The following is a 14,033-nucleotide window of genomic DNA, read 5'->3' as shown; positions in this document are numbered from 1 at the left end:
GGATATTTATTCAAATAATGTTATAGTGAATTTCTCTCACAGCCAGAATAGCAGCTGAATCACTGGGATGAGTACCAAGTACCATGGGACACAGAGGTACCAACCTGTTCCAGCGTCACGATGGAGTCACGGAGCACTCCTTTTAAGCGATGGGCCTGGCCTTTGCTCTTTTGAACAGCTTCCACTCTTGACACCATATCAGAGGCTAAACTGAAAGAAAAATACCATCTTAAGATCAGGAAATAGGGACTTCCCTGGCAGTCCAGTGGCTAAGACTCTGCGCTTCCAATGCAAGGGGCCCAGGTTTGATCCCTGGTTGGGGAACTGGATCCCACATGCCACAGCTAAGAGTTTGCATGCAGCAACTAAGACCTGGCACAGCCAAATAAATAATTTAAAATTTTTGAAAGATCAAGGGAATGGCTTCTAGCCTTTTCCAGAAACCATTAGTCCCATAAATGTGCAGGTAAAACAAAATAGTATATGACTAAAGAGAAGTTGGCAGCAAACTCTCTAAAACTGGACTTAAATTTTCTGCAGCACAGGAATTATTGAAGTAATAGGTTGTGGAAGGGAAGACTTACTTTAAAGATTTCTCTTCTTGGAGATGAAGACGGTAAACAGACTGAGCAGCATATTCTATCTTTGACAACTTCAGAGACAGCATCACATTCAGCAAAACTAGCAACAGCAAACTAGACAGAGAAAATCAGACCTGGTTAATCCACTCTCACTCAGACCTAAAGCATTGCTAATGCTGAAGAGACATGCAAAAGCTTCAAAAATGCATATTACCCAGACTAGTTTCCAATTAGTTATTATTTAAATTAATTATTCCTATTTTATTGTATGAAATAATAACTTTAAGTACTAAGTGGATGTTGAGGGAAAAGTTGGAAGGTAACTAGTTGCAAGTAACTTCATGTAAGGACAATGAAGTCCTCAAATAAGCAGGTTGGGATTGTCCCTGACGTCTCTCCTCTCTGCCAGGTATCCTAACCAGTGTTGATGTGCAACCACCAGCCTAGAAATCTACCACATTAGCTTTCAAGATCTATTTTGGGGTACTTTTGTCTTAAGCAATTATACATGCATAGTACTGTACTTCAGAAAGGAAATGAAGATCAACATGGATTTGCTCTTAGATAGACCATTATGTACCTCTTATTCCCAGTGGAAGCCAAAACAAATGCACATTCAGCAAAAATTCCTTCTGGTTCAACTTAGACAAAATTTCAAATCCCAAACAGACATCAATGGTATCATATATAAAATGCTACTTGTTAAGTACGCTTACTTTGTTGGTATTCACAACAGCATGTCAAGTGAATGAATGTATCTCATTATATATATATACAAATACATAGGTGACATCATATCTCTCATTTTTTCCTGTTAAAATATTGACTTGCGTTAAAATATATAGTATTCACTTTTACCCATCCTGAAGATGAAAACTAAGGTAGTAGCAAAAAAATCAAATCTATGAAATGGCATAAAAATCAACATTTAATATCTGACTATAAATTTTCTGCAAAGTGATACAAAAGATCACAGATAATATATACTATACAAAATTGTCACAGCAAATCAATTTAAGCAGAATATGAAAAGCTTTTATAAAACTTGAAGGTACAACAAACATTTTCTATGTTCTGAAGTCTATAATCAGAAAAAAAAGGCTGATATAAGAATTTCTTTCCAAAAAATACACCCAGAGCGTATCATCCAGTCAGAACTAATTCAATTAAATCTGATGGACTACCCCATGACCCAAGTATAGACATGAAGATAACAGGAGTCTAAATATGACTCACAGAGAAGATTCCAAAAGAACACTCTGAGATTCAGACTAATTACTCCAGTATTTCTCATCCTACAACCCTCAGATTACTTGCGTCAGAATAACCTGTGCAGTGTGTTTTAGAATACTACTGATTCTTGATCCCTACTGAAAACCTACTGACTTAATCTATAGTATTGGAGCTGAGAAATTTATGTTTAATATTTTTTAAAATTTAGTTTTAAATTTTATTTATTGGCCATGCCACACAACTTGTGGGATCTTAGCTCTCAGACCAGGGACTGAACCTAAGTCCCCTGCATTGGAAGCACAGAGTCCTAACACCTGGGCCACCGGGGAAGCCCTGAAATCAGTAGTTTAGCAAGTGATTCTTATGTATAGCAAAGAATAAGGACCACTGGTCTACTATAATGGAGTAAAATAGCATTTTGGGGATTTTAGCAGCCTGCATATATCAATATTCCCTTTAAGTTTATGGTATTTCCCTAAAAACCTATGATGGTAAAAACAAATCAAATTAACTTAAAAAACAAAAACATTTACTGAATGTGTATTTGGTATTCCCTTGAATTTAACAGTTCTTCTGAAAATCATTCAAAACTACCAGAGTGAAACATATAAAATTACTGTTTATGTAGGCCAAAATTGGTCAAATAGTAGTAATGTCTATACAATAATATACAAATATTTTCAAATCTTTTTGGAAACCATTAAAAGATTAAGTGAGGGCACAAGCAAAATAAGCACTCAACACAAATACTTACAAAATACTCATCACCACAATAAGGACGGTGTTATAGCTTTCAATTTCCTTTTTCTTTCCTGCAAATTACAAAAACAGAAGGCTATCTGAGACTCAGGGTTGTGATTAAAACTGGTAAAAGTTTAACTTCATTTGAAAAATACTGGAGAAGAAATTTGTAAAATTATTTGTAAAGACACAGTGAGTTAGGGTGCACCCTTCTTTGACTTCTGATATTCTAAGCAATATTAAACAAATCTACAAAAAGAAACCTTATATCAGTTCTGCAAATTTGACCTATATTACAAATTAATTTGTTCTAAAATTAAGTAAGCAATTCAATATATCATGAATGATCTCTAAATTTCATCTCTGCAAATATTTGAGTTAGTTCTATGTATATAAGGCTTTGCTCCTTAAAAAAATTTTTTTGATATCATCCTCCCCTGTTCTTTGTTGCCCAAATTTTGTTGCCAAATCCCAAAATTAAATAGTCATTAGGTTTAAATGTTAGAAAAATATATTCACACTAAGGTGTTGGAGAGGACTCTTGAGAATCCCTTGGACAGCAAGGAGATCCAACAAGTCCATCCTAAAGGAAATCAGTCCTGACTATTCAATGGAAGGACTGATGCTGAAGCTGAAACTCCAATACTTTGGCCACCTGATGCGAAGAACTGACTCATTTGAAAAAGACCCTGATGCTGGGAAAAATTGAAGGTGGGAGGAGAAGGGGACTACAGAGGGTAAGATGGTTGGATGGCATCACCGACTCTATGGACATGAGTTTGAGTAAGCTCTGGGAGTTGGCGATGGACAGGGAAGCCTGGCATGCTGCAATCCATAGGGTCACAAAGAGTTGGACACGACTGAGTGACTGAACTGAACTGAACTGAAGATATAAACCTTAGAAGAGGATCTGATAATGTAGAAGGATGAGGGTGTATGACAGCTTCTTATTTCTGAGAGGGAGGGTGTTATAGTTAGTAGGGACAAGATGTCTTCAAAATTAAATGCAGAGATAATAAAAGTCAAATTCTATCTCTGAAGTTTTACTGAGCTGGCCCTGACAGTATATAAAGATTAAAAGCATACAATCATTGTAGTAGATTCAAGGGTAGAAATCAAATGTCTGTAAATGCCTGGCAGAAAATTAACGAATGAAGCATCCCTCAGTGGGCGAGAGTGATAGGGACCAGTGACCTGGCAAAAGTACACACTCAGTTATATGAGGCAGATACTGCTAGGCTCCAACTGATCGACTGCTGCTCTGAAGGCATGTGGGTCCAGCGCTATCATATCTGAGTTTTTATATAAAAATGTCCAGTTTTTAAAATACCAGGTAAGTCCAGTACAGTACTTCTATTGGCCACATGCCTGCCATTTTGCAACTGCTCCTTTATGTATTATTCAGAGTTTGACAAATATTATCAGAAAAGAAGAGAAAAGGAGCTCTCCTAACTGACCTGGCTTATAAACAAGAGGTATATTCTGCTTCATATAAGTAAATCTATAAAGACAAAAAGAGCTTTTATCTTTGTTTACCAGGTAACAGCTACCTGTAATATCCCCTTTGGCCTCTAAACTCATATCTCCAGAAGAACGCTGAGAAGAAATTTTAGGAGCTGTTTCTGCTGTTCTGTTGAATGTTCGCCTTCTCCTTCGCAGGCCAGTAAGTTTTCCAGGGTCTTCCATGGACTGATTTACCATAGATTCTTCCATTAACAAATCTGATTCTAAAAGGAAAAAAATAATCTTTAGATAGTGGAGAAATCTTCTCAGCTATAATATACAGAAGGGTTGGTTGTTGTTTTGTTCTCAGTTTGCTTTTTTTTTAAGCCTCGGTAACTTTTACTTAATAGCTTTACTTAATAGTTAAGCCTTGGTAACTATTACTCAGGTTTCTTATGGCGGATTCAAACTTTACTCTTAATGAAAAGTTACAGAGTGTACAATGATCCCATAACGAGGTTTCATTATTCCAGGAAAAATGAACTGTATTAATTAATGATGGGAACCATCAGAACAGATTTGCCATGTGACATATTAAATATTAATGTAAAGATTTCAGTTATGGAAACAACAGGCTACCCACTTACATTGGGTCCCTAGAAAGATTTCCAAGATAGATTATAGTACTTGATCATCAATCTCAAAGGAAGAAGCAGCATGCTGCTGCTGCTAAGTCACTTCAGTCGTGTTCGACTCTGTGCGACCCCACAGACGGCAGCCCACCAGGCTCCCCTGTCCCTGGGATTCTCCAGGCAAGAACACTGGAGTGGGTTGCCATTTCCTTCTCCAATGCATGAAAGTGAAAAGTGAAAGTGAAGTCGCTCAGTCATGTCTGACCCTCAGCGACCCCATGGACTGAAGCCTACTAGGCTCCTCCGTCCATGGGATTTTCCAGGCAGGAGTACTGGAGTGGGGTGCCATTGCCTTCTCCTAAGAAGCAGCATACAATAGTTCTAATTTACAATGTTCTAATTTGCAAAAAAAAAGAAGCATTGGTAAAGAAAGTCTGCAAACAATCTAAAAACTTTGTTTTTCTCAATTGTTTTGACCTTTCCCTTCACCAGACTTTTCATTAGAAGTTCATTATCTATCAGCCAAACTTATCTTTGAGTTTCTCTTTCCTTGCTCATGATTTGGAGTTTAATAATGAAACAGGCAATGAGAAAGCAAGGAAAATAAATAACCAGCAAACCGGCTAGTGAAGCCTTAAATTACCCTGAGTTTATTGGCCACCACCTTTTCTTTAACTAAATTAATCACATTCATGTATATGTGTGTGTGTGTATATATATATGACATATATATGTGTATATATATGTCATATATATGTATAATTTTTCTTCATATTCTTTGGAATATCCAAAGAGAACAACTACATCACTTCCCCTCCACCAAATCCATACATGAACATGGTCCCATGGCTAAGTGGGCCTGTGTAAACCCAGGAGAACTACATCGGTAAGGGAGGTATGGGCCTGAGGACTCTCCAGACCTTCTTCATGAGCACAGTACATGTTTATAATCAGGTCACCCAGCCCCTCACTGTAGTCAGCTTCCTTGGCTCCTTGCAGAGGGAGGGAGTGTGACAGCTCCTAACTGTGTGATCCTGGAAAAGTCACTTAACCTCTCTCTGTTTTGATATTTCTTCTTTAGTAAAACGGGAAAAAAAATTATAGGTTTGCAGTGAGTTGATATTTATAAAACACACAGGGCAACATCTGGCATATCATAAACATTATATAAGTGTTTGGTAGATCAATGAAAATTAGAAGTTTTTAAATTTTAAGTGTAACAGTTGGAACCACTTCAGTAAGAGTCATTCCAATGCCATCTACCAGTTCCTACTATGAATCCAATTGAAGAATCCATCCATTCTGTTAATAAATGCCATTCTTACAAAAGTAGACAAATCAAGAAATTTACAAACCAAGCTGTTTGAAATAATCTGCCAGCGAACTCCAGGAATTCTTCTCAATTAAAGATTTGATAATAGCCCATGGTTGTTTTTTGTATTTCAAATCTGTTGAAACTCTAATGAATAAGGAAGGAAGAAGAATATTTAATTTACAAGATTTAATCACATTATGAACACTGCAATTAAATGTAGGAATGAATTCAGTGAAAAGCCAAAAGGATGTAAAGTCACTAAGACTACAAATAAAATTGCTCACTGAAAATAAATTCTTTAAAAAAATTACTGGGAGCTGCTAATAATTTCATCAACTTGGCATTTTATTTCTTTGCTTTCTCAAACTCTGAATTTTCTTTATTTAAATAGCAATAAAGGCTCAAAATAAACTAAATTTCCTAAATGCCGTGTATAAAAAATCTCTAGTGGTCATACATTAGCTGAAAGTCACTACGCTAGCTGAGACTAGGGCAAGTATATGATGGGCCCAGCACCACCTTCAACATAACCAACATTTCTGGTCTCCCACTGCAACAGAGCTGTTTACTGCCCACCACATGCTCCTCAAATCTCCCAACCCTCTTGCCGTTAAACAGGGTCCTGGAACCATTCTGGCCACTGGATTGTGAGCACAACTCTATAGCTCTCTCTCCTCTGGTAGTAACCGAAATGATACATATTCTGGATTGTGCAGCCCCAGAGGTCAAAGCCTCATCAGCCTGGGTTCTTGAGTGAGGCTTCCCACCCTTTGCTGACCACCAGTGGACATGCAAAGTAAGAAATAAAGTTTTGTTGTGTAAAACTGCAACTAAGATTTCAGGATTGATACATTGCCAGCATACAATGTAGCCTGTCCTGACTAAAACACTCCTTTACAGTAGCTCACCTCAGTCGGCATTTCTGCTTTGAAGATGGGATGATACAGTATCTGTTGAGAGTATAGAAGTAATCATGGTAGGGGACATCATGTGTCAGCACTTCTGCATCTACCAAATAAAACTGTGCTTCCCAACTTTCTTTATACAGTCTCTGCCAAAATAAGATGAAATTTTTTTGCATGTACATGTTTAATACACGAAATTCCCTGCCAACTTAGAACATGTATACCAGAATTCCTTCTCACAAATTACAAAAAAACATGAGGAGCCTAAATACAAAGCCAGAAGGGCCTCCACGTTGCTATGTAATCTACAAATTGAGAAGAAGGGATGTGCAGACATAGCATTTGCTGCCTCTCTGTCATTTCATTGTATAACTTTTTCCCTTCATTTTAGGCATGCAGAGGAGAAAGAAACTACATGATCTCTCATCTATGTTAGCAGTTTATTAAGAATTTCAAATGTTCCTGGTAGAGGAACAATTCAAAATTCAATTGAACAAAGCCAGGACCCCACCCTAAAATTCATTAAAGTTTAATAAAAACCACTCTTCACCAAAAAAATGAAGGAAGGGGACAACCAGACAAAACACTGCTTTCCCTAAATAGGCTTTGAAGTGGTTGCTGGCCAACTCTTTCTCATTTTAACTGTACCTATTCTATTTATCCTCTAAAGTTATCAAAGACTATCAGATACCAAAAAGAAACTTCCCTTAAATGTTTGGAAATCTTTGGAAGAGAAAATTTGAAGTCCTTTTGAACAATGATGGACAAAAACTATGATAGCAAAACTAATTCAGATGTTAATAGATATTTTCTAACTCTGCAGAACAGATATACTATACAGATATACAGCACTTCAACAAAACCGGCTGAACATAAACCTCAGTATATGACAGTGCCTGCTGGTCACAGAGTAGACAGAGCATTAAATACCTAACATTCTCTTCCTCACATGTCATAGCAGCCATCTAGTTATTTGGCCCTAACCCTTGACATGATCCTGTAAATCAGATTCCAGTAGTATTCTTTTTTTTTTTTTTAAACAAAAACACTTATTATGAAAAAGTTCAAACATATACAAGAGTAGAAATGAACATTACACAATGAACCCTCATCAGCTCATCAACCAGCTTCAATATTAACTCACATCCAGTCCTGTTTCATCTGTATCTCTCCCCACATTCCCTCCCTCCACCTTCATCTTCTGCCTAGCTACTTTTAAAAGATATCCTAACCACCAATATAATTTCATCCCAAAACACATCAGTATATTTCTCTATCAATTGCTCAGCGGTGGTGGTGGTCTAGTCACTCAGTTGTGTCTGACTCTTGTGACCCCATGGACTGTAGCCTGTCATGTTCCTCTGTCCTTGGGATTTCCCAGGCAAAAATCCTGGAGTGGACTGCCATTTCCTTCTCCAGGGGATCTTTCCAACACAGGGATTGAAACCACATCTTCTGCATTGTAGGTGGATTCTTTACCACTGAGTCACCAAAGGATTCCATAAAATTCCTCAGTATATCCCTTTAAAAGATAAATGCTCTTTGCTTTAAAATATAACAACCGTACCATTACAGAACATAGAAATGAACAATTTCTTAAATCTCAGAAAAGCCTTTTTACAGTTAGCTTTTATGTTGATTTGTTTATGTGCCTCTTAAACTCTTTTAACCTGTAAACAGTTTCTCCTTCCTTTTTTGTCTTGTTGTATACTTGTTGAAACTGTCTTGTAAATTGGTGACTAGGACCTATGACAGGCATCTTTTCTCTTTGCACACGCATGGTTCTTTTGGAATACTGGCGGCATAGACATACCTGCTTTTCAGTGGCCGTGGTACACTTTCCAGTTAGCGGATTGTTAAGGACTATAGTGTAAGTCATTGTTCTCAGCCGGTCACCTCCAGGTTCCACATTCCAAGGGGTAGATACTACATCTAATCACAGCAAAAAAAGTTAGTTAAAAGAGTAATTTGAAGGGTACAGCTTGTAATGGAATCAAAGAGAGAGTTTTTGAGCTATTTAAATTTTTATTTGTGACCAGTTCTAACTTCCTTATAACTGTATTATTCATTTAACGTTAAAGAAGAGTAAAGTCACATCAGGTACTCTTCTTGCATGTGACATTCACCTCATCTCTGATCCATTTACTTCTAAATTGTTGTCTATTCAAACATTTTTTCTTTTCTCTAGAAGATAAAATTAAAAGTGTATCATCAGTGGGCTTCTTTTTAAAGTTCCCAGTACCTACAAAGAGAAGTAATGGTGTCCACTTATCAGAGACAGAACATTTCAACACTTCCATCATCAAGGACAAGACCTTGAAAGACATTTGTCCTTAATGTAGCAATATGATCTGATCTCAACTTGTGGAGAAATCATATCAATGAGAAATCATACAATGTTAATGGCTTCTTTGCCAAGATCTTTAACCAAGGAGGGGGCAATGGAATATAAATAAACTACATAACCTTTTCTATATGAAGAAAGCTCTAGAAAAATCTATCTTTATGGCAAGATTTTGTAAAAATTCTATTTCTTTTGCTTAGCAACAACACATTGAGCAAAAACACACTTTGAACAGAAATACTGTGGGATTGGAGAAGACTCTTGAGAGTCCCTTGGACTGCAAGATCAAACCAGTCAATCCTAAAGGAAATCAGTCCTGAATATTCATTAGGACTGATGCTGAAGCTGAAACTCCAATACTGTGGCCACCTGATGTGAAGAATTGACTCATTTGAAAAGACCCTGATGCTGGGAAAGATTGAAGGTGGGAGGAGAAGGGGACGACAGAGGATGAGATGGTTGGATGGCATCACCAACTCTATGAACATGAATTTGAGTAAGCTCCGGGAGTTGGTGATGGACAGGGAAGCCTGGCGTGCTGCAGTCCATGGGGTCACAAAGAGTCAGACACGACTGAGTGTCTGAACTGAACATCTTTAGAACATAGCACCATACAACAAAGTTCATTGAACAAGCTAACACTAGGAAAATACAGGTAACAGCATCATGAACTCTATTCAAAGATCTGACTAAGTCACCTAGCACAACTGTTCTTGTTGTTGTTATTTAGTTGTTAAGTCGTATCTGACTCCTTGTGACCCCATGGACTGTAGTTTGCCAGGCTCCTCTGGCAAGAATACTGGAGTCGGTTGCCATTTCCTTCTCTAGGGGATCTTTCTAACCCAGGGATCAAACCCAGGTCTCCTGCATTGTAAGCAGACTCTGAGCCACCTGGGAAGCCCTACCTAGCACAATGGACTTAGGCAATTAGTATATCTGGCTGCTGCACATCAATATCCTAAAACAGAAGCTTTTATCTAACCTACTACCCATCATCAAAGGAAAGGAAACAAGGCTTTATGATATATTCAATTTTATTTAACTTCTTTCAGTCAGCTAAGCCCAGGGATTTAATGAGGGATCCTGAAGCTGCCTGTTGCTTATCTTTTGCAAAAAAATTTTGCAAGTAAATTAAACAGGCAACATCTCAAATTATGGGATCTATAATACAGAATTTGTTTAAAAAATGATTTATTTAGGTGTACAAGAGATATAAAATTAATTATAAAATACTTTGTAAAATATCACTTTGGTCGTATGTCATCCTGTTTCAGAAAAATTATACAAATAGTTCATTGTTAACCAGTGACTAAATTTAAAGATATCATCGAATTCTGCCATTAAAACTGCACACTATTCAACAAAGATAAAAGTCTCTCTTTCACTTGTATTTTCATCAGTGTTACCAACAAACCTATTGAATATCACGTGCCAGAATGTAACAACATTTTGGAATAGTCAAGCCCCCGGTACCTAAGTAAATTTCATCATAATATAAAGAACAGATGAAGTTATAAGAAAAAATGGCAACAGTATACAAAAAGACATATGAGCCATTTTGATACAATAAGTTGAAGTAATCAAAAGCAAAAATTGCAAAATAAATAATTCAAGAATCCTTTGATGTAATAAAATTTAAAAATTGGTGAATCTTCACATCCACTAGGGTAACCATTATCACAAAAACCGGAAAATAAGAGGTTGGCTAGATATGGAGAAATTGGAACTTATATGCAGTGCTGGTGGGACTGTAAAATGATACAGCCACTGTGGAAAACAATATGGCAGTTCTTCAAAAAATTAAATATAGAATTACCTTATGATCCATTTCTACTTCTAGTTCTTACCCAAAGGAACCAAGAGCAGGGATTCAAACAGATACTTGTACACCAGTGTTCACAGCAGCAGCATCCACAATAACTAAAAAGTGGAAATAACTCAAAACTCCACTGATAAAGGAGTAGGTATACAAAATGTGGCATAAACATACAATGGTTTAGCATTTATTCTTAAAAAGGAATGAGAGGAAATCCATACTGCAATATGATAAACCTTGAATACATTATGCTAAGTGAAATAAGCAGTCACAAAGAAACAAATACTGTAAGTGTGGTATTGAAGAGGACTCCTGAGAGTCCCTTGGACTGCAAGGAAATCAAACCAGTCAATCCTAAAGGAAATCAGTCCTGAAAATTCATTGGAGGGACTGATGCTGAGGCTGAAGCTCCAATACTTTGGCCACCTGGTACAAAGAGCTGACCCATCAGAAAAGACCCTGATGCTGGTAAAGATTGAAGGCAAGAGAAGGGAATGATAGAGGATGAGATGGTTGGATGGCATTATCGACTCAATGGGCATGAGTTTGAGCAAGCTCCAGGAGACAGTGAAGGACAGAAAAGCCTGGCGTGCTGCACTCCATGGGGTCCCAAAGAGTCAGACAGCTGCGTGACTGAACAACAAAAGCATAGGAAAATTCATAGAGGCAGAAAGTAGAACGGTGTTCATCAGGAGATGGGGAGAGGGGAAAATGGAGCGTTACTGTTTACCAGGGACAGAGTTTCCGTTTGGGGAAGATGAAAAGTTCCAGCGATGGTGATGGGTACACAACAATGTGAATGCACTTAATGCCACTGAACTGTACACTTTAAAATTATTAAAATGGTAAGTTTTATGTTATGTGCAGAAATAATACCACAATAAAAAAGACTGGTGAATGTAGGTGATGGGTAGGTTTCATTATACGATTCATGCAACTTTTCTAAAGCTTTGCATTTTTTTCAAAATTAGAAAAATTGAATAAAAAGACTTAAAACCAAGCTTTACATTATAAAAATAGTGTCCTATAACCATAAACAAAGATTTTAAAGAATTCAAATTAAGTGATTTTTATTAAAAATTATTAAGAATAATTATTATTCTTAATAATTTAAAATAAATTTTAATTATAAAAAAACAGATCCAGAAGTAGCCATCTTAGTGCCGAAATTAGGTTAAATCCACAAATAACTGACCATACTATATTATCGCATTAAACTCTTAATAGTTTAAAAAGAAGCTTTTGAAACCTGTTCTCAAGAAATGCAACTTTGATTACCAGATAATAAATTCAGAAGATAATAGAATAGTGTGCAATCATAAGCAGATTATCTCTTTGGGGGCAAACCTTCTGACTAATTCTAGGTCTAATGGCAACACGCCTATAACTATTTATACTTGTGATAAGCCAGAAGCCTTTGCTTCCCAAAGCCATTTATAGCATCAGATGGCAAACACAGTCATCCATACTGAAGCTAGATATGTTATCAGACACCAAACGCAGCTGTGATTTAAAAAAAAAAACACCTTCATTTTGTACCAACGTGGAATAACATAGCTAGTTCCCTCTGGGCCTTTCCAGCCATAAAAATGGCAGTGCAATATCAACAGGCATCATCTTAGAAAATTAAGAGATACAAAATATCCAGCTCTTCTGGAATGGCAAATTCTCCAGGCAGACATGAATAGCAAGAACATACAAAATAGATTCAGAACAGATACAATGTTAAACATGAGCTACTGAGTGAAAAGAAAGATTTATATCCCTCAGGTATTATACATTTTTAAAACTGGAAGAACAGGGGAAAAATTAATGATTTTTAAAAACATGACATTTAATATAACCACAAGACAATAGCTATCAATCAGAAATTGCTTTGCTACTCTACTATGAATAATAAGAAAAAAATTACTTTTTTATATCTAGTCTGTATCAATGTTATAACCTATGAATATGTAATTATGTTTACATAAAAGTTTCAAATAAAGGAATAACATCTAATGGTTAATAAAATGGTTAGATTATACATTATATTTAACTTGACTCTCTTTGACTATGTCAAATGACTCAGCTTATATGGATCTCTGCCACTGGTGTTTTCTAATTTTATATAGCAAGTTAAACCATATGTTCCCAAAGTTTCTAAGATATCTTGAAATATTTAGGATAAATTCAATTTCAGGTTGGCTATATGCTTCTTTGAGATGTTTACCAAAATAGAACTTTTAATACATAATCAATAAAATCTTTTTTATAACTACCTTCCTAATTGGAATATTTTCATTAAGGTAGACCATAGGCATTGCAACCTCAAGTCTCCATGAATTTGCAGAAAAAACATACATGTGTACCACTACCCAAATCAAGATAGAGAACTTTACCAGCATCCCAGAAGCTCCCTTCCAGTCTTTATCCACCCACAGCAGTCCCCACAGCAGTTAACTACTCTGCTGCTTTTATGTCTATAAATAAGTTTTACCTCGTTTTGAACTTTAAATAAAGAAATCACAGTATGTACTATTTTACGTCTGACTTCTCTTGCTTAATACTACACCATACCCATAAGATTTATATGTATTGTTAGCAGCAGTTGTTGTTTTTTTTTTTTTTCATCGCCACACAGTATTCTTTTGTGTGAACATACATCTGTTTATCCATTCTACTACTGGTGGATATTTGGGCTGTTTTGAGTTTGGGGGCGATTATAAATAATGCTGCTATGAACACGGCAGTACACGTCTTTCAGAGTACACTGGTACCCATTTCTGAAGGTTATATGTATCTAGTAGATACCACCAAATCATTTTGCAAAGTGGCTATACTAGTTCATACTCCACTAGAATCCAATTGGCTTCCTAGGTGGCACTAGTGGTAAAGAACCCATCTGCAAATGCAGGAGACACAGAGGTGCAGGTTTGATCCCTGGGTCAGGAAGATCCCTGGAGGAGGGCATGCCAACCCACTCCAGTATTTTTGCCTAGAGAATCCCACGGAGCCTGGCGGGCTACAGTCCATAGGGTCTC

At 36.7% G+C, this 14,033-nt stretch overlaps 1 protein-coding gene across 4 annotated transcripts in view; it reads right to left on the bottom strand.

The window, feature by feature from the left end:
* GRAMD1C (GRAM domain containing 1C) overlaps positions 1-14,033 on the bottom strand; it is a 99,421-nt gene that overhangs the window by 5,707 nt on the left and 79,681 nt on the right. For all 4 annotated transcript variants that reach the window (XM_027523490.1, XM_027523567.1, XM_027523640.1 and 1 more), the window contains 7 exons: positions 8,664-8,782; positions 6,854-6,996; positions 5,986-6,089; positions 4,106-4,282; positions 2,569-2,626; positions 585-695; positions 105-210 (listed from right to left, as the gene is read on the bottom strand). In XM_027523490.1, the coding sequence (XP_027379291.1) occupies positions 105-210; positions 585-695; positions 2,569-2,626; positions 4,106-4,282; positions 5,986-6,089; positions 6,854-6,996; positions 8,664-8,782 (818 nt within the window). The remainder of the gene's footprint in view (positions 1-104; positions 211-584; positions 696-2,568; positions 2,627-4,105; positions 4,283-5,985; positions 6,090-6,853; positions 6,997-8,663; positions 8,783-14,033) is intronic.

Source organism: Bos indicus x Bos taurus, chromosome 1 (genome assembly GCF_003369695.1).
Source record: "Bos indicus x Bos taurus breed Angus x Brahman F1 hybrid chromosome 1, Bos_hybrid_MaternalHap_v2.0, whole genome shotgun sequence".
Lineage (NCBI taxonomy): Eukaryota > Metazoa > Chordata > Mammalia > Artiodactyla > Bovidae > Bos > Bos indicus x Bos taurus.
This window is presented reverse-complemented; position numbering and strand designations above follow the sequence as displayed.